This window comes from Genypterus blacodes, unplaced genomic scaffold (genome assembly GCF_046128005.1).
Source record: "Genypterus blacodes isolate CSIRO-AG114 ecotype Tasmania unplaced genomic scaffold, CSIRO-AGI_Gbla_v1 ptg000007l_1, whole genome shotgun sequence".
NCBI lineage: Eukaryota > Metazoa > Chordata > Actinopteri > Ophidiiformes > Ophidiidae > Genypterus > Genypterus blacodes.
Genome location: NW_027466821.1, coordinates 2,218,356 through 2,237,633, shown reverse-complemented (window position 1 = coordinate 2,237,633; position 19,278 = coordinate 2,218,356). Strand labels below are relative to the sequence as shown.

General features: G+C 44.2%; 1 protein-coding gene across 2 annotated transcripts in view; it reads right to left on the bottom strand.

Annotated features, from left to right (window-relative positions):
• dock4b (dedicator of cytokinesis 4b) overlaps positions 1–6,860 on the bottom strand; it is an 85,342-nt gene extending 78,482 nt beyond the window's left edge. For both annotated transcript variants that reach the window (XM_076151473.1, XM_076151479.1), the window contains exon 1: positions 6,631–6,860. In XM_076151473.1, the coding sequence (XP_076007588.1) occupies positions 6,631–6,667 (37 nt within the window). In that variant the 5' untranslated portion in view covers positions 6,668–6,860. The remainder of the gene's footprint in view (positions 1–6,630) is intronic.
• Between the last annotated feature and the right edge of the window lie 12,418 nt (positions 6,861–19,278).

The following is a 19,278-nucleotide window of genomic DNA, read 5'->3' as shown; positions in this document are numbered from 1 at the left end:
GGGGGGGGGGACAGACACATGTGGAGGAGAGATAAAGGTGAAACAGACCGAGGCAGAGACAGAGGGATGTGAGCCATAGACAGAACAGGAATGAGGTGGGAGATAAACGGGAAGAAAGAGGCAGAAAGAGAGATAATGCACGGCGCAGGGTCTGGAAACTGCTCCAAGAGAAGGATGCGAACAAACGGATGGGGAAACTGATTCACGGCTAGAAAGTCACAAAAACGTTTGTGTTAAAGGAGAGGAAACGGGTGAGAACGGCGTCCAGTCAAGGTCAAGGAACCAGATTTCCGTCTGAAGGCCTTTCCCCCTCTCCCTCTGTCTCCTTGTTTCTGCTGTTAACATTAATCCTGATCTTCACCCCGCTGATAAACTCCTGACGGCATCTTCAGTAAAGGGGGGACAGGCCCCAAGTGCAATTTAGATTCAAGTCAACCTATCATGGCGTTTCAATTTCTGCCAGTTACAACGCAGATGTATTCGGAAAAAAGTTTCCTTTTTAGAATTCCATCAAAACAGATTCCTTTGCCAAAACACAGAAAGTGGATGAAATTGAAAGTCAATCAATTTTGCATGAGGGTGGCTAATGGCTTCCTCCAGCCAATTTAAACCCTGATTTGTTTGAGAATCTCGAACTTCTAATATCTGAGGAATTACCGGCGGCCTTGAGGAGCGACTGGTGCTTCTGACCTTCGAATGATTACTTTACAATCATGCAGTCATCAGCAACTACAAACAGAGAAAAGAAAGTATCTGTGGTGGCTGATGTCATTAGACTGAAAGGGGAAGAAGTAGAAGAAGAGCGCGCACACACACATACACACACACACACACCTGCGTTTAGATTCCTAGGTGTCGTATCTCAGGTTTAGTTGTGCATACCAATGAACTCATCTGACAGTGTTCTCAGGTTGGGTCACGACACCAACCTACTGCTTGGATCTAGGGGATAATGTGCACCTCCATGCTTGTTGCTCTTGCCTTCTTTCCTTTAAAGGTAGAAATAGGTCGGTGTTGTCACAGCAGCATATAATATAGCATATGTCGTTCTACACACCCAGCTGGTCCGTGACAAGGGCGACAGCGTTCGAGGGATTTAGTAATGGATGTTTGAGATCCATACACTTATTGAGGTCCTACATCCTACAGCTTTCAGGGAGATCCCATAGCATTCCCAGGTCAGATGGGATATACAGGATATTATCCCTCCAGTACATTCTGGCTCTGTCCAGTGGTATATTCCCAGTATTTCCTCAGACTCAGGGATATAAATGATCTCTGGCCTCAGATTTGGAGGCGTTGAACCTCATCCATATCGGTTCTCACTGGGCTGAAAACTAGCTCAGCCCATTTGTGTGTGACGATACCAACACAACCATGCTTCCAAGTTTATCCATTAAAGCAGACATGGCCTCAGTGTTATCAGAAGTCCTCAAGGGGTGAGGGAAAACCGAAAACGTGCTCCGCTTTAGATGAGAAGTGAACCGACGCGGGCCAAACATCCTGCGGCGAACTGGATTACACGGCGTAGCCACATGAAGAACTGGACTACAGTGGTGTGTGAGCCCCATCTGAATGAGTCTGGTTACACACTGCACCCCACTGTGACTGTGTGAATAAGTGTGTAAGGAGCCAAGTGTATATTCAGGGATTAACTGGGCAGAAGAAGGCGACAACCATGACCATTATCACTTTACATTAAACATTCATAAATATTACATTATGACCTTCCAGTATACGCCTGTACACTTTATTATCCATCAATAATACATTAATGAAATAAGATTTAGCCGAAAATCACCACACCATCCCTTTTTATTAACACATTAATAATGAATCGAACACTTAGGTTGAGCAGAAGCGAGCTTTATGGGAAAATGGAGGCCTCGGGGTCATTGTGAAGCGCCAGGTCTCACGCACACACACAGAAGTACACTCGCGCAATCAATTTACAATCCCTACGTGATCGATACGGCCACTAGCCACAAGACACAGATAACGGAGTTCGGTGCCGGTTATGGCGATGCACTGCGGCGTCCAAACAATTATTATACAAGAAGAATGAGCCTCGACGATACATAAACAGCTCCTCGCAGCTGCCAGTCTCGGTGATTGTCACACGCGGAAGCCCTTCATTTATGAACACGGCTTGTCAGTCATTTCCCCCACAGCCCACACAGATGACACACACACACCTCCACACACACACACTTCTCTCGCCACCACTACAGAGGCACTACTGATCAGTTAAGCTGCTGAATTCCTAATAGGACATATCCCATTAACCTCCCCCTCACAGGGATCACAGGGATTGATATTGAGGAAAGGGAACCGTACACTACACCGCACAGACCTGATACCAAGAGGCACAGACGCCCTTCATCACCGATGCCAAACCTATCCGGAGTCTCATTTAAAAAGCATCAGTCTCAGACAGTAGTTTTAAAATAAACGGAACTCCAGCTCAACCAAGGACACAAGGTTCTAAATTTGATTTCAGATTGGTAAAATTTAATTAAAACGGATCAGAGTATACACTTTTGCAATAATAGTGAACAAGGGCGCATGAATCAAGTTTATTAGCAATTACAAAACAGACAGAAAAGCAGGTAATATCAGTAATTGATGGCAAGGAACTGAGGCACCCATATGCATCATGGTACATTGAGGAACAGAGATGCTGGGAATTCAAATAAAACAGAAAAGGGGTCTCTTGTGACGACTGTCTAAACACTACGATAGAAGCCCACCAACTCCAACTGCATCCAGTGTAGAAGGTGCAAAGGAAAAGGAAACAGGTAAAACATCCTAATTGGCAAAAAACACATCTGAGGTCAAACTCATTTCTCCTCCTCCCCAACAAAACAAAGGGCTCATTTTTGTGGTGGGGTTTCTTTCATAATTGAAGACTACATAGTAAATGTTTATGTTACAGTGGCTATTATTGTCACAGTGAATCAGCGCTGAATGAAAACACTCACAGTCACATGTCATGGATCACGGCGGTGTATTTAAGCCTGGAAGTGACGGACACACACCAGCTTGTGTATCCTGGCCGAGGTGATTAACTCTCTCTCTCTTCACACGTCTATTTTTTCCTCCCATTGCGCCCTTTGCATCTGTGCTCCATTCACCGGGGAGCCTCCCACAAAGCGACTGCAGCACTACCAGCTCCTCCTACGGCGAATGATTGTGTTGAAATGGTCCGTGTGCGTGTTTGCGCAGAGGACGAGGGGAGCTGTGTCTCTGCAGACGTAGACAAGGCAGCAGAGGATGAGGAAACAATTACAAGCTGGTGGGCTTCACCTCACCACGCCCCATCCCCCACCCCCCACCCTCTCTCTCCGCTACATCGCCCTGGGGCTTGCTGCATTAGGGAATCATGGGTATAATGGTGGAATTGGCCGCAGGGCCCCCTCCAAAACAACCTGCTAATCCCCTGTGGAGTGGGGCGACGAGGGGAGGGGTGGGAGGGCGGCATAGAGGATAGGACGGGTGCCTCGACAATGAGTCCACCCCCTGACACGCGCCAGCACCCTCAACCCAACCCATCACCCCCACCCCCAAACCCATCAAACTGCGCAGTGACATCCCCAGTGGGAGGAACCCAGCGACATCAGCCAGGCAATAGTAGGAATGCCCCAGGCCCCCCCTCCCAACATTGCAGGCCTTCGCCGGGGCCTGGAGCTCCTGTATCTCCCAGGCGAGAGCAAAAACGATCAGCCAGGCCTCTGTTCCGTTCTGTCGTTAGCTGATGCTGCGAGGTGCTCACAGAACGCAATGGGACCGCATGCTAGATCAAGAAATCGAGTTGCACATGCATGACTCAAGTCGTGGTCATTAAAATGGTTTAATTATGAGTCTGAATTATGATGAGCAATGACACGCTTCATTGGCTGTAAGAAAGGTCCTTAATGAGGGGGAGAAAGGCCTCACTCTCTGTCTGTCTGTCTGTTTATTACATTACATTACATTACATTACGATCATTTGGCAGACGCTTTTATCCAAAGCGACTTACATTACATTACCACCCTTCGCAGAGGGGGGAGCAATTGAGGGTTCGGTGCCTTGCTCAGGGGCACCTCGGCAGGGACTCGAACCGGCAACCCTCCGGTTCTTAAGCGGGAGCTCTACCCACTCGACTACTGCCTCCATTTATGACACAATGCAGCCAACGTTACATTCTGTCGTCTGTGGCTGGGTTGGACTGCGTTATTGTGTCAGATTATGCAACCTCTACTTGTCCTTGCAAATTTGTAAAGACACATCCCTCCTCTTGGCACTATCAACCATTTCCACAAAGTCCCGCATGCTACTACAGATATCAGATAGTAACAATCTCCTCTGCCATCCTCCCCTTTTCCATGCAGGTTAAAAACCTGTCAGCACCCCAGTGGTGGGTTAATGGCTGGCCTCACGTCAACTCGCAGTAAGAACATTCATATTTCATCAATGGCTACAGCCTCGTCCTTGCTGGCCCCACTGCACCGGCAAATCAACATCAAACACCACAGGTTCTAATTAGACAGCGAGACATTTCTCATCTCATCTGGATTTGGCGAGAGATCAAATGTTCCGACGGGGGATCCAAGGAACGCTAAAGCCTTTTTAGATACCCAGTCACCCCGTCAGGCAGAGATAAAATATTCCCTCAAAAGCACCTGGAGGAGATCGCATTTAAAACAGCTAATGTGGGGGACTTACTTCTATCAATATTTAGACATCACACAAGGCTGGCAAAGAAAAGTGAAAACAGATGTAGACGGGACGTTAAGTCTGTCGAGGTGTGATTAAGATAAAGTGATGAAGTGCAGTTTTGCGATAACTGGAGAACCGTCACAGGCTGGTCCCTGCGGAATGAATTATTCAGGATGACATTTCGTGTTATTCTCTGACCCCCATCGGTGGATCAATGGTCATTTGGAGATCATTAGTGGTGTAAGGTTATTTCGCCACAGGGGTAAATGTGTGGTTCTGATTGTTTGTTGTGATATGTTGGTATAAAACCTTCACACCAGCATTATAGTAGATTTTATTGAGTTTCGCTGCACTGTAGATCGTCCTGTTTGCACTTCTCGTAGCTTAAACCTGCCAAAGCTGACACAACTAAATCTTATCTGCAACCAGCCAACATCTCACTGCCGTGTTGTTCACCTTCTTGAGCGCGTGCATGCGCGCGTGCGTGTGTGTGACATCTAACCCAAATTTCACAACAGGAAGAGAGCAAAGTTCCTCACACGGACCCACAAAGCAAAGGAGGGAGGGGGGCCGTCAGAGCATGTCTAAAAACGAAATCACACCCAATTAAAGCGGTCATATTGCTGTTATTGAGACTAAAGGATCAAGAGAGCTAATCCAATTAAGAAGGACCCCCTCCTCCAGCAGATTTGTGACAAAGGCCAATGTCGGATAAACTTTGAAAGTGGATTTAAGAGACGACATTGAACAAATCTATTCCAACCTATCACATTTCAAGATTATGAGCTCTTGGGGACTATTTTGCACGACCCTTACAAGGGATTAAGCAGCATATAACTGCAAAGTGACTAAAATAAGGTCTTTAGTAGTCTGAGGCAGGGAAGGTAAACATGACTTCACCAGGGGGAACAAATGAAGCTGAGCTGTCAAGTGACCGCAGAGAGGGCAAAGGCTAGTTTCCAGTTCACTGTGCTTCACTGATTTCAGGTCACGGTGGATAGGTGGTGCATTTTTTGGGCAGTGTGTGACATTTACAGGAGCTTGGGAAACGTTAAGTGTCCAACCAAGCAGAGTAGATTAAATAGTTCAATGTGCAGATCGCGTATGGAATCAGAGCATTTTAGTGGTATTCAATGGTATTTTAGTGGTGGCTGTGGGATCATTTAAAGGGCAGGTTAGAGCATCACACACACATGCGCGCAGACCAATATCTCCTGGGAATATTATGATGAGACATTTAAGACGCCTCTCCGTGGTCACATCTCAATGACCCCTTTTCTCTGGTAGAGATGTCCAAAAAGAACAAATTCCTACCCCGCCAAACAGGACAATGTGCGCGTGTGTGTGTCTGTTTGTGTGTGTGTGTGTGTGTGCGTGTGTGTGTGTGTGTGTGTGTGTGTGTGTGTGTGTGTGTGTGTGTGTGTGTGTGTGTATCCCTACATTCTGGCTCGGTTGCGTTGTTGTGGCTTGTTTGTCTCGCTTGAAGGTTTAATTCACAGCCCCCGACATGGAACAATGCGCTGTATGGGACTCGTTTCCAACACCTCAACAACAGCGATCACCAGATAGAGGGAAATAAAAGAGCCCCTGCTCGATTTTTACCCACAATACTACAGTTCTCTCCTCGTTCAATCAAGACGCACAATTAAGAAGAGGAGCAAAGCGAAAGGCAAAGGTGGAAAAAAAAACCCACCACAGATATAGCGGTTCTGTTTGTACACCGCGGGGGGTCAGTCCTTATAAACCCCGATGCTTTGCAATGTGGCACTGGAATCTGATTGTATGAGAGCTGATGCGCCTTTATTGCAACACGACTAATTAGAACAAACCACACATCTGGAAATTAAAGAGTCATTCATCCACGCAATAACACATGTCTACGTCTAAATGAGCAGTTTTTTGAAAAAAATATATAAAAAGCGATAACTTACCGACGCCGTATTTTTCGTGATCTGTAGGTATCCACATGTTTACGATCGGTGCATTTAAGGTTTAAGTCAGCAGAGCGAATAGCAGCGAAATGCAGGATAGAGTCGGTGTGCGGAGCATTCTAGGGGAGTGCGTTGCTCCTCTCTGTAGTAGTAGGAGTCATTGTTTAGGTTACACGGGGAGAAAGAGGAGCCGCTGCTACTCCTGCTGCCTGCTGCCGAGAGTACGGAGACATGCTGCCTTCAAGGCTCGTCGGAAATATGACAGACCCGGACAGCGCACGGGGAATTGTTTTTTTTTTTTCTTTCCCCGGTATGATTGTTATTTCTGTAATCACGAATCGGATGGTGATTTATTTGGGTAAATGTCACATCCGCATATTTTAATGTTCTTACTCACCGTTTTCCTTTAATGGACTAAACTTTTCGTTATTCGGACTTAGACAAAGTGATTTTCATCGACTAAAACCCCAAGCCGTGTAAACAATTCAATTTTTTTTAATATACTGTTGTAAATAAATGTTGAGTTTATAATTCAATAAGTTTGTGTATCACATTTTAGTTTTTTAATTAAACACTTAATCTCGGACCGACATACAGTCTGCAAATTGAACAGCTGATCTGGAAATTGAACCATCTAACTGTCCATAATATGCTAATCAGTATTTTTACTTATAAATACGTATCTTTACGTATTTATTTAACAGGGGTAAATATCACAAACTGTATATTGATCAGTTATGTTTCTGCGATGTAAATCGTTCACTTCACCATATAGCTAATATAACAACATTTGTGATTTATCTTTTACTGACATTTGATGTGTTGCAATTGAGATACAATATAAATAATTATGTCGAGAAATACAGTTATTGGTGTGATAAAATGCACAGGACAGGTCCAAGATCAGCTACACAGAATACTATGATATTGTAAATGCTTTGATGTACCTCTCTTGTTTTTGTGTCATATATTAGGACAGCAACTACTACAGTAACATAATATATCCTGACTCCAAACATTAGCCTATGATTTAGTTATTTGTCTTCAGTACATGTTATTTAAAAAACGTAAATATGAGTTGTATGCGAGACATACTGGTGTAGGGAATCCCGAGGAGAACCTGAACGCAACGCCATGGCCAGGCGCAGCCAGACACGAGCGCAAAGCATTCTGGGACTTGTAGTAGAATCGAAATGACGTGGGGGTGTTATTATGCAGGGCATCTTCAGCGTAAAAGCTGAAAAAAGCGAAAGAAAGAAAGAAAGAAAGAAAGAAAGAAAGAAAGAAAGAAAGAAAGAAAGAAGAATATTACACGTGACGATTCCTGAATCTCCATGTAGGTACAGCAGTGTGACCTTGTGAGTGGGGTAGATCAGAGGGGAGGTTATGAAAATCCTGCCTCAGACACACAGGCCCTCTTCTGGGATAAGAGCATGAAAAATACATGAGAAGATAAAGAAGCAGAGAGTTGGCTGGGATTCCACAGCAAAAATGAAAATAAAGAGAGTTTGCACATACAGCATGTGTCTGTGTGACTTTATGCCCACTGCTTTGTTTCTCTCTTTCCCCAGCACTCACCATCTGAATGTGGCTGCTGTTTGAATACATAAGGATCTTATCTTAATTCTAATGAATATTTCTTTGCCTTTCTGTGTCTAAAAATGTCTGTTTCTTTCTCTCTCTTCTTCATTACTATTCCATGTGTTCATTTACCCATCTACCTCTGTGGTTTCTATGCAAATTTCTGTATGATTTTACCGTGAAAAAGCAAGCAACCCCAGGCCTCCTGTTGGCTTTGTTGGTTAACATATGCACGGTACCCAGGGCATCGTGGGTCATATGTCACCCTCCTCTCCTATCTGCCCCGTGCATGCAAATACATAGAGAAAAATCATGAAATACATTTCATTACCAGTCGGCACATTTTGAGAAATACATTTGAATATTACACTGCCTCATCCCCATACGCCCTCTTCCACTGGATAGGTGGGGGGTTGCGGGTCGGTTGGCGCGTAAAAGGGGGTAGATGGGTGCGGTTGTCGGAATGTTCTGCACTATATATGAATAAATCATTAGCCAGGGAGCAAAGTAAGACAGAAACCCCATGGATTTATCCCTGAGAGGACGGGAGATTGAAGGCGGTAGCTACGCTGTTCCAGAGAGCAGAAACTACATCTGCGAATCGTGGAACAAACCTAGACTGCTATCACAATTTGGTGGAAACAGAGGGAGAAAAAAGTGGCGAGGAAAACCACAAGACATGAACGTGACAGATAAGCTGTCAGCTGCCTACAAGTAAATGCAGCTTGACTGAAAAGGCAAGGTGTTTTATTGTCCGACATTCATCCCAACGTGATTCATGAGTCATTGACAGAATGTAAGTTTGCTAAATTTGCACACTTTAGATGACGCAGAGTCTCTAAAATATAGCTTGTTCTAAATGTTCATTCCATACAGAGAAATCATAATCCGCTGATGAGGAAGCAGCTGAGGGGTTAATGATGGGAGGAAATGAAGGGACCACACAGAAAAGATTAACATTTAAGTTCCTCAATCTCTCTTCTTCCTCCTTGCTGCAGGTTTCATCAGGACGGCCCATATGTTCCCTCCGGGGCGTCATAGTTGGATGTCACGACACAAGACGATAGAGGGAAGATGGAGTCGGTCATTGCCACAGACGCCCCCGACGTCCCAGATGGGCTCTGAGGATTGTTCAGCGTTTCCGCCACTCATCCACCAGTCTCTTCATCTCTGGCCCACGGCCACAAATAAACGGAACATCTGCGACGCATAAATCAAAACCAGTAGGGAGAAGACAGGGGAGAGGAGAGGAGAGAAGAGGATATCCCGATCTGTTGACCACAATAATGATTTTTTTGCTTCTTCTTCATTTTTTATATATCACCAGCAAGGCCTTCATTGCTTCTGGACCATAATCAAGTTGTTTCAAATAGCAAGCGATGCATTTTTATACGTCAATTGAGCTTTCACGTTTGACGTTTGTGTCTTGGTAACAATGACACAGACTGAGTTTGCAGGAGCAGATATGACCCTGGCTGATCTGGGAGACCACCGCCTCTCACCTCCTTTCAGAACTTACTTCTTCATCTAAATCACAGCAGGAAGTGTGGGTCAGATGGGGGGGAGAAACATATGCCTCCCCCTGCTCACACCCAGCAGGCAATATCCTCACCTCCATCGGAAGACAGGCATTTAAATATAACTATAAAAACAGGCTGTGGCTTCACGGGAAAAACACTCGCTATACATTGAGCCATGTGAAGACTGAGTCCCAGCACCCAATACCTCTGATGAGGGATTTACATTACATAGGGGAATGGAATTTGGCCTAAATTACTTTGCTTTTCCTAGACAGCACATTTACAGTATTGACATGCGTACTGTAGCTTAGGAGGGGATTAGTCATTTGCCCTTTCTATATAATATGTGTAATGCCTCCTTTGGATCTAATCCCACCATAAAAGACCTGTTTATATGGACTGCCACACACACATACACACACAGGCCTGTTTTGTTAGATAAAACACCACAGAAACATGAGCCAAATCATTATGTGGATTATGTGGAAGCCAATCTTACAAAGCCACAAGGTAGGAGCTGTCAAAGTGTCAAATTATGGGGGGAATGTAAACGTGTCAAAACAACAATAATGTGCATGTCAGAAACGTTTTTGTTTGGATGAAAATTTTAACCTCCATCTGTTTGTATTAACTTCAGTTATATGCTGCGGCATTTGCATGTCACATTTCAAGTGAAGGGAACTTGTCAGAAGGCGTCATCACACCCACATGCAACTAAACAACAACTGAAAATGGCAAGCCCAACTTCAGACCACCAGCCGAGCACAATGAAACGACTCCAAAGTAAACAATTGCTGGATATCTGTTGTTATTCGTGCTCCCAATCTGAGCAACATGCAAACAGCAGACCTTAGCAGCTGTGGATGATAACAACAATATCAGCCTGACGGAGATTTTTCTTCCCACTCACTGCTGGGCCCTCACTTCAAACCGTGTTTTGGCTGGATGTAAAAATAAATCTTAGCACAACATCCACATGGAATCGCACAGAGGCAGATTCTTTCATAGGTTTGAGCAACAAATGAAACAACTCAATTAATCCTGCAAGTAAGCATCCCTGGAGGGAATCAAAAAGGCAGAAGATTTTGTGTTTTCCCAGGTTCGCTTTTGTCTTCTTCAACCACTAACATGAAACGGTGAAAGTGTTTGCTGTCATAAAGCGCAGGAGTCGCTGCAGACAAAGCGAAATGCCATTATTTTTAATGTGTCCCGCTGCTGCTTGTTCCCAGCTGCTCCGGGCTGTTGAGGAGGATTAAGAGCAAGCTGGGGACTCTTTTACACCTTCACAAAGTTTTCAGTATGTTCAAATCCAAACTGAAGTCAAAGTGAAGCTCTAAATCGCCCACAAAGTCTCTCTCCATGTCTCAGCTCGGTGATGGACATTGCATCCTGTCCAGGGTGTATCCGACCTCTGGCCACATGACTGCTGGGATGAGCGCCAGCCCTCTGTGACCCTCAACAGGATAAGCAAGTACAGAGTATGGATGGATGGATAAAGGACAGATGCCTGAAGGAGCTACATACATAGATAAAAGTGTTGGTACCTTTAAAATAAAAACAAAAAACCCTCAATATTCACTGAAAAATGGACTGGACAAAATTGTTGACACCTCTTAGAAGTGATAAATAATGGGATTGTAGTGATATTTCAAGCGTACTATTTCCTATAATTTGGTAACACAGGTGTCTTAAAATCTTATAATCAGTCATTCAGCCTATTTAAAAGGAAGAACCAATGCACCACATCACACTCAGGATGCAGTTTCATGGTGGCAGCAAACCCTCATACTGGGCATTTGTGACTGTTTTGATGACTAAAATGATCTCCCAGGCTCCCACATCTCCCGTGCTGTTGCACACTGTGGGTGTAATATTACACTACACAGCCACCTGGACCCCAACACCCACCAGCTAAAACCATAATTGTGCCTGCGAGTGTATCGTACACACATGCACGCACATACGTACATGCTGGACAGATGGCTGTCATAAATGGCTGTATCCTGTTAAGCGAGTTGAAAGCAATCTATGGTGATGTGTCCCCTCCCCACTGCATACTCATCTACCGACCCATATATATGTCACATCTAAGCACTAGACAACACACACACACACACACACACACACACACACACACACACACACACACACACACACACAGTTTTCAGTCAAAGAAAAGTTGTAATTGCTGATGTTAGTTGATTGTAAAGTTTTATTTACTTTCTTAATCACCTTTTCATATTTATGACTCAGGACATGCTAAGATGGCTACTGATAGTAGCGCACAAACAGTCTTTTTCTGTGGTTCGTCATTTGTCTTACTCATATATCTGCGAAACCACCAAGCCGGCGACAGCTTGACCAGCCTCTAAGTGCCGTTTGCTCTTTTCGAGGTTGGTGTTGTGCTGTTCTCTCTCTCTCGCCTGTTGGTCTGTGGGTGTTAGTGTGAGGAACCGTCTGTGCTTTGCTGACTGTAACCACCCCACCTACAATCCTCTAATCCACATAAGGAGGTGGTGCAGGATATTCGCTGGAGGCTGAGCTGATAATTTCTGCTTTTCTGATGCGTTAGGAGCTGGGCACATGGACGCCTCCCGAGGGCTGTGATTACCGTGTTTACAAGGCCTCCTAACATAAAAACACGCTGACACATTTAACTGTATTCTGTGACACACACGCACACAGCATGCTGCAATAACATACTGTAATCAAGACTGCTCAGATTTACCTCAAGGCTTCACAGATAGGCTATCTATGAAAAACGTGCCTCCATATTGCACTGCTTCCATTACGCTGCATGATCACATAGTATATGTACTGTATGTGTGTATGAAAAGGTGTGTACATGGTTGTGTTTGCATGTGCTTCTGCATACATGAGGTTTTATCTGTATTGCGTTTACCCTTTATGATCTCTATAACCAGATACATTATCTGGATAATGACATCCGCTGCTGGACACTGCATTAAAATGCATTCTTGTTATCTGGATTCAGCTTGAACTGTGATCAGATCTCAGTCATTACGTCATCCTTCTGCCTCGCTCCATGGACCTTTGGCTTCATCCATCTTATGAGACAACTAATAACTTTATCAGCTGTAAGGATGGCCTTTGAGTTGCTGAGTTCTGGTCACATCGGATGGAAATTCATGTTCCAAGAATTTTAGCTGGCAAAATTACTTACATTTCTTTCTAAATTTGTCATATATGTTATTTAATGCTTTGACTTGTCTGGTGACCTGTCCCATCTGTCAGAGGCCCCAGGATTGGTTGATTTAATTTTGGCGGTGATCAAGATCTGGGATTTCCGACATTATATAATTATCTTTCCTCAGCCATTACTCTTATGATGCGTTCAAGTGCAAGCGGAAAGGATGACCAATCCTTTTGCACTCTAGATCAACATGCTAACCAGTGTGACATTTCAGTACTATTTTCCCAATACATCAGGTGTTTTATTATTGTTTTTGAACCCCGTCGCCATATTATGATATGTGTGTGTGTGTGTGTGTGTGTGTGTGTGTGTGTGTGTGTGTGTGTGTGTGTGTGCACGTGTGTGCGCATGGAGGAGCTTTACTGTGTCAGCAACACCAGAAGCAGGAAGGAGCGATCTGGACAGATAAGTCAACAGAATTATAAATCACAGCAGGATATGAATCAGCGTAGATTTACAGTCTGTGGAGGCTCCATTAAGCACGTCCAAGTGTTACAGGTCTTGTGCAACACTGACACAAACACTAAACCAACATAACATGGAGGGAAATCATAAATTTCACACATTAAACAGCATACGCTTGCTTTGTACCATGTGTTTTTCCCAGTGGTAACCAAACGCAACCTCAGTGATGAGGCATATTTTCCTGTGTGCATGTTAAACCAGTCAAATAATCAATGCTTATTTAACCCCGAGGGTGTAAACTCAGCACTATGTCAGGGAGTGTCCACACATTCAGAGTGAACGGAACACTTTTTGATAGATTTGAGCGCTCGGCACAAAGCTGCATCAGCCCACACTTTAACAAACAACTCATCAATTAGTACTTGGAAATGCAAAATAATTGTCACTGAAAAATCTGTTGTGTGTCGTGTTGAGAATCAAATGTTCCTGCAAGAAGGGAAAGATGATTCAGGGAAGATTAAGGAATCAGAGAATGTGGAAAATGAAGGGAATGCATCTGGGAAATAAATTAAGTGTGTGCGTGTGTGTGTGTTTGTGCGCAGAGCTTCATCTGTGCCAAAGAGCTGTGGAGAGTTTAACCTTCAATCCAGGAGACAGACACACAAAAATGACTTATTGCCTTTATGAAACCTCCATTTCGCTTTGATCACATTGATGCTTTTTGTCTCCTTGTCTCTGTCTCTCCCCCCCACCTTTCTTTCTCCTATCGTTCTCCCTTATCTGTGGCCGGACAGACAGATCTGAGTCCCAGAGGATATCCTTTTCAATGATGACATAACCTTTTAAAAGACCCTTTAGCTTGGCTCCTTAGATTCAGTCTGTTCTTTTTCCTGAATGTCACCGTGCCACGACAGATGAAATTCTTTTCCGAATGCTCAGCGTGCTCTGTGATCAACTGTACACAACACGTATCACTCCAAACAAATCAATAACAAGGCTTCTGTATTCAAATATCACACATTGAGAGCACAGTGAGGCATTGATTTCAGGAAACGACTTTGTGGTGCATGCATATGATGCATACCATTTTTAGCCCTGAGGTACTGTATGTTGCGGCGTGTTAACGGGAACAGCAACATGCAATCCAGAGGTGTGTTTACTCAAGGTCAGCCAGTAGTGACAAACTGCCAGAGCTTTGAGGCATCCCCTTCATGTAACGTGACTGCATATGGAGGCAGAGACGACGCACAGAGGCCTCTGACATTAAGATGTGTATTTGCCACGCTGGAGCCTCGGGCCTCCGACGTAGCGCGTTTGAAGTTAGCATACGTGCCTTTTAGCAGCTCACATATATGTAGGAATGCACAGAGATATGATCTGTGCATCTTTGATCTCTGTGCCGGGCTGCATGCATTACCAGGATGGGTTCTTTGGTAAATCACCTCGGAGGAGGAGGAGAAGAAGCGAAAAATTAGAAATTCTCCAGCAATTCTCCCGAGAGCATTAAGGCTTTTATTATACATGAGGCAAAGTTTGGGGGGGTTGGATTGAGGTTGTGGTTGTGGTTTTTCCAAGAAAGCGTAATTTTTCGCAGTAATTACCAGGTGGAATCCCAGTAGCACTGTTTAGATGGAATGAATGGATGCACATATGATAGATCAGACACATGATTTGGACACAATTATCTAATCGTGTTTCTGTGCCATTTGCAACAATCTAACAAAAGAGGACAGCTTGTCTGTATTGAAAAGTGGCCACAAACTACCAACAGAGATCTCTTTTTTTTATTGGCTAAGCAAGCACAGAGGGGGTCCACACACAGGCGAACACGTATACTGTAACACATATACACACACAACACAAACACCCAGCTGCCTCAGCGGGAAGCAGCGCTCCCTTAAACATTGTGCCAAGATTAGAACCAACGTGTAGCGGAAGGAAAACACAGAATGAAGGACAGAAGGCGCATACATGCAGAATCAGAATGCAGGAACATCAGGTGTACACACACACATCCACCATTCTGGACAACCACACACACACTCACCGGCGGGATTGTATTATTGAGTTTCCTTCAGCTGAGAGCAGCCAGACAGTGAGCTGAGCAAAGGTCCAGGTGGGCACACACACATCGCTTTCTTCCTCTGCAAGCTGTTTTCTTCACACTATACACACACATAAACACACATACAACTTTTTTTACCCGGCCAGAACACACACAGTCCAGTTAATGCTGCTCGAAGGGTTTTATAACCTTATGATGCAACTTTTGTTTTCATGTGGAACCGTCGTTTTATTGCTGCGGGACAGCGTTTACAGCCTGGACAGGGAAGTCAGGGATCAATAAAATGACAAATCCAATAAGTAATACATTCAGAGTACATCCTCATTATGCTCTAATGTCAACATCACTTATGTCACGCCGCTGTTTTATTCCTGATTCCTTACCGCTTGTCAAACTGTATTTCTGTAATGATGCTATGAATAGTTACAGTAATTGCCATGTTGATCTTCACGAAACGAGATTTCGTATACAATGCGCCACAACTCGTATTGTGGATTGCATTATGAAACGTCAGCACATATAGTGTATGTAATATATGACCCGAAGGGGTTTAACTCAGCCGTGGTCTGATGGGCGTGTGGACTGGACCTCTATTCATTATCCTGCTGCAGCACAAAGGAGGAAGATGATGGTTACAAAATCATTATTAGTGATTCATAATAGGATAGAATATGGTTTGGCGATACAATAGAAAGACTCATTTTGAGGTGAAAGTGAAGATCTTGTGGAGTTAAACTCAGATAAGGATTTTCATGAAAAAGAAGCAAAGCAAACTCCTGAATTGATTCCCACGCGTTTACCTGCATATGATGAGTCATTTCAATCTGCCGGTGTAACAGGATTAACATCTTCATCATCTCCACCGATGTGACCTGAAGTTCTTTTATCTACCTTTGTTGAACACACTTATTGTAAGTCGCTTTGGATAAAAGCGTCTGCTAAATGACCGTAATGTAATGTAATGATACAAATGTAGCCTGTAATTGAAGCAGACAGTAGGCAGTAATGTATTTTTCTGAAGGTATATTCTTACACAAAGTAAGAAAAACAATATTTCCTCACTAGGATGGTTTAATGACGATGACTCGATGAAGAGTCCTGGAGCAGGAGACTGAATGACTGAGTCTGACCTCAGACCTCAATTGTAAAACTGTAAATGAGTCATAAAATGCACTCGAAGCGTATACGAGACTGTTTGAAAATTGGATTCAAATAGGAAATGTTACACACGCACACCGACGTTGCAGAAAAACACACACAAGACGAGCGGAGCAGATCATTACTGCCGAGGGGGAACACACTGGTCCCTGAGTGCAGACCATCAACAAAACTTCTGCCTTTCAGCTACAGACAAGAACACGCACGCGCACGCACACGCGCACACACACACACACACACACACACACACACACACACACACACACACACACCTCAAAGACACAGGTAGAAAGAAACAGATATGGAGGAAAAGGGTTTTCCATTCATTTATCTCTTTTCCACTGCTTATCCGAGTGCTGACACTATTGGATTTTTGAGTATCCCTGAACTATTCAAAAATTCAGCTCGTCTTGAAGTAACGTCACAAATATGCAAATTATAAATGTGATCATGACTTTCCGAAGTCCAATGCAGCCCTGACCAATGCACTCATGTCTCACACTTGCCTCTACACACACATTCAAACGCTCCCCGACCTAATGAAAGCCTAGAAAAGAAAGCATTCACCACTGTAACAAGTTCAAAAAGTCACAAACGGCTCGTAATTGAGTAAAATAATCGTTTAACACCGGCTCCTCCTGCCTTCAAAGGCGTCTCCTTCTCCTCCCTCCTTTGTTACGTTCCGTCTCGCTGAATTACAGACTGTCGACTTAGGCCTGGTAGGCAAGCGGCTCCAGTGAGCACACAGCGGTAATAACTCACAGTCAATCTGTGCACTGGACCGCCACGCACGCTCATTTAAATACTGCCCACAGCCATTACTGTATTTCTCTGTCTTTATCTTCCTCCGTATCTCTTCTCTGCATCTGCTCACTTGACCTCCCCGTGCTTTCTGCCACGTTGGCTCCCTCTTTTATTTCAGCACGTCTTCACTCCTGCCCCCTGTGCTCTTTATCGTTCATTCGTGCATTCAGTCCCCGGATTCATCATCCTCTGCTGATTGTTTGATGCTACCTCCTTCTCTCTTTTTTCTTCATTTCCGCCTATTTCTCCACAGATTTACTTGGCGACAAAACTGCATTTCCTGACGCCTCCATGGTCCCTTACTATGCTGTAGCTGCACCCCTCCCAGCTCTCCTCATCTTTCCTCCTATTCCACCTCTCTGCCCTACAGCTGTAATCTTGCACACAGCTGCAGGCAAATCTATCTCAGGACACTGGTGGGCCGTTCCTCCCAGCCTCCAGGCACCCCATGCCGGCAGGATGGAGATAAGAATACCCCCGCCGAGCCTCACCACAGGTCCACCCTGGGTTCTCACGGCTGTATCGAATGCTGCCCTGCAGCGCACAGGAGGCGATAACCTATAGAAGAGAAAGATAATACCGATCCCACTTGAAATAAAGCGAAATCCATATCACCACTGAGTAAAGCTGGTAATGTTATGAGTGGCAGCTTGAAAAGTTTGCACACATACTTTGCAGCTACAGAGGATGCACTGCAGCTATTGTTAATACAGATTCAGAGAATTTCCCCTTCATTGTGATTAAAGCTGTTGCGGGAATGGGTTATTTCTTTTCTCTCTCTCTCTCTCTCTCTCTTCACACTCCTGCAGTTATGTAAGCCGTCATAAGCAGCATCGCAGCTCGCTCTCTTTGTGGCTAGAGGGTTGCCAGGCAACTCATAGAACGTCTGCCTGCCACGCATGCACGCACACACACGTCACGTGGTGATTTATATTTATCCCAAGATAATTTCAAATTTCTTAAATGTCACGATGAGGGTATAGGTGTGTTTTTCACAAGATGTAACTGATCATGCATATGGATATTGTACATGTTTACTGCTATTTATAACCATCAAACTCAGTCATTTGTGAGAACTAATTCTTTGAAAAGGAAGAAGGAACATTTCAGAAGGAACTGAAACCTTGTGATGTTGTTAGATAAAGCTGGTAAGGTGGATTGGTGGAATGGTTCTTATCCTCAGTAGAGCACATGATGGCAAACTAAACACATATCAGGTCTAATAGACTACGCTGTAGTGTCTATTACCCAGTATTGAGTTTATGTAGCAGCAGTTGAGTTACCACTAAATTAAAATGTCAAGCCTGGCAGCCTCATTAAATTTGCTTCTACAACTATTTAGATTAGCTAGAATGATGAGGTTCTACAACGCCGCTATCTCTGTTTACCTCACCGAAAAAGGGAAGCATGGTTAAGAGAACAAAAACTTCAGAGGTCAGCAGATGACCAGGGGAAGTTTCCCAACTAACTTCCTGGAAAGAGACAGACTAAACATCTGCATCTGAGTTGGTGTCCTCTTTGATGTCCCCTCTCTTTGTGTCCACATTCTCTCATTTCTGCTATTTTCCTGTACCAGATTACTTCCTGATCTGGAAATTCTGATGCAACCGTTGCAAAGATGAATGATTCTTCAGCTGTTTACATCCGTTTTGAATGGGAGGAATTAGCTGGAATCGCCAAAAATCCCCGTCCAGTTTCTGGGTCACTTCATCAGAAAGACGTGACTTCCAACTAATATAGATTTTCAGTTCTGTTTTAGCTTTTTCCCCCCTGGTGAATCTAAAATAGAACTGTGACTCGGAGCCATCAGAAGTGAATGGGAACATGACGGACGCAACAGCAGACATACAACAACACTGACTTACATTCACGCATACGCAGTATAGGCTCGCTATTCATGA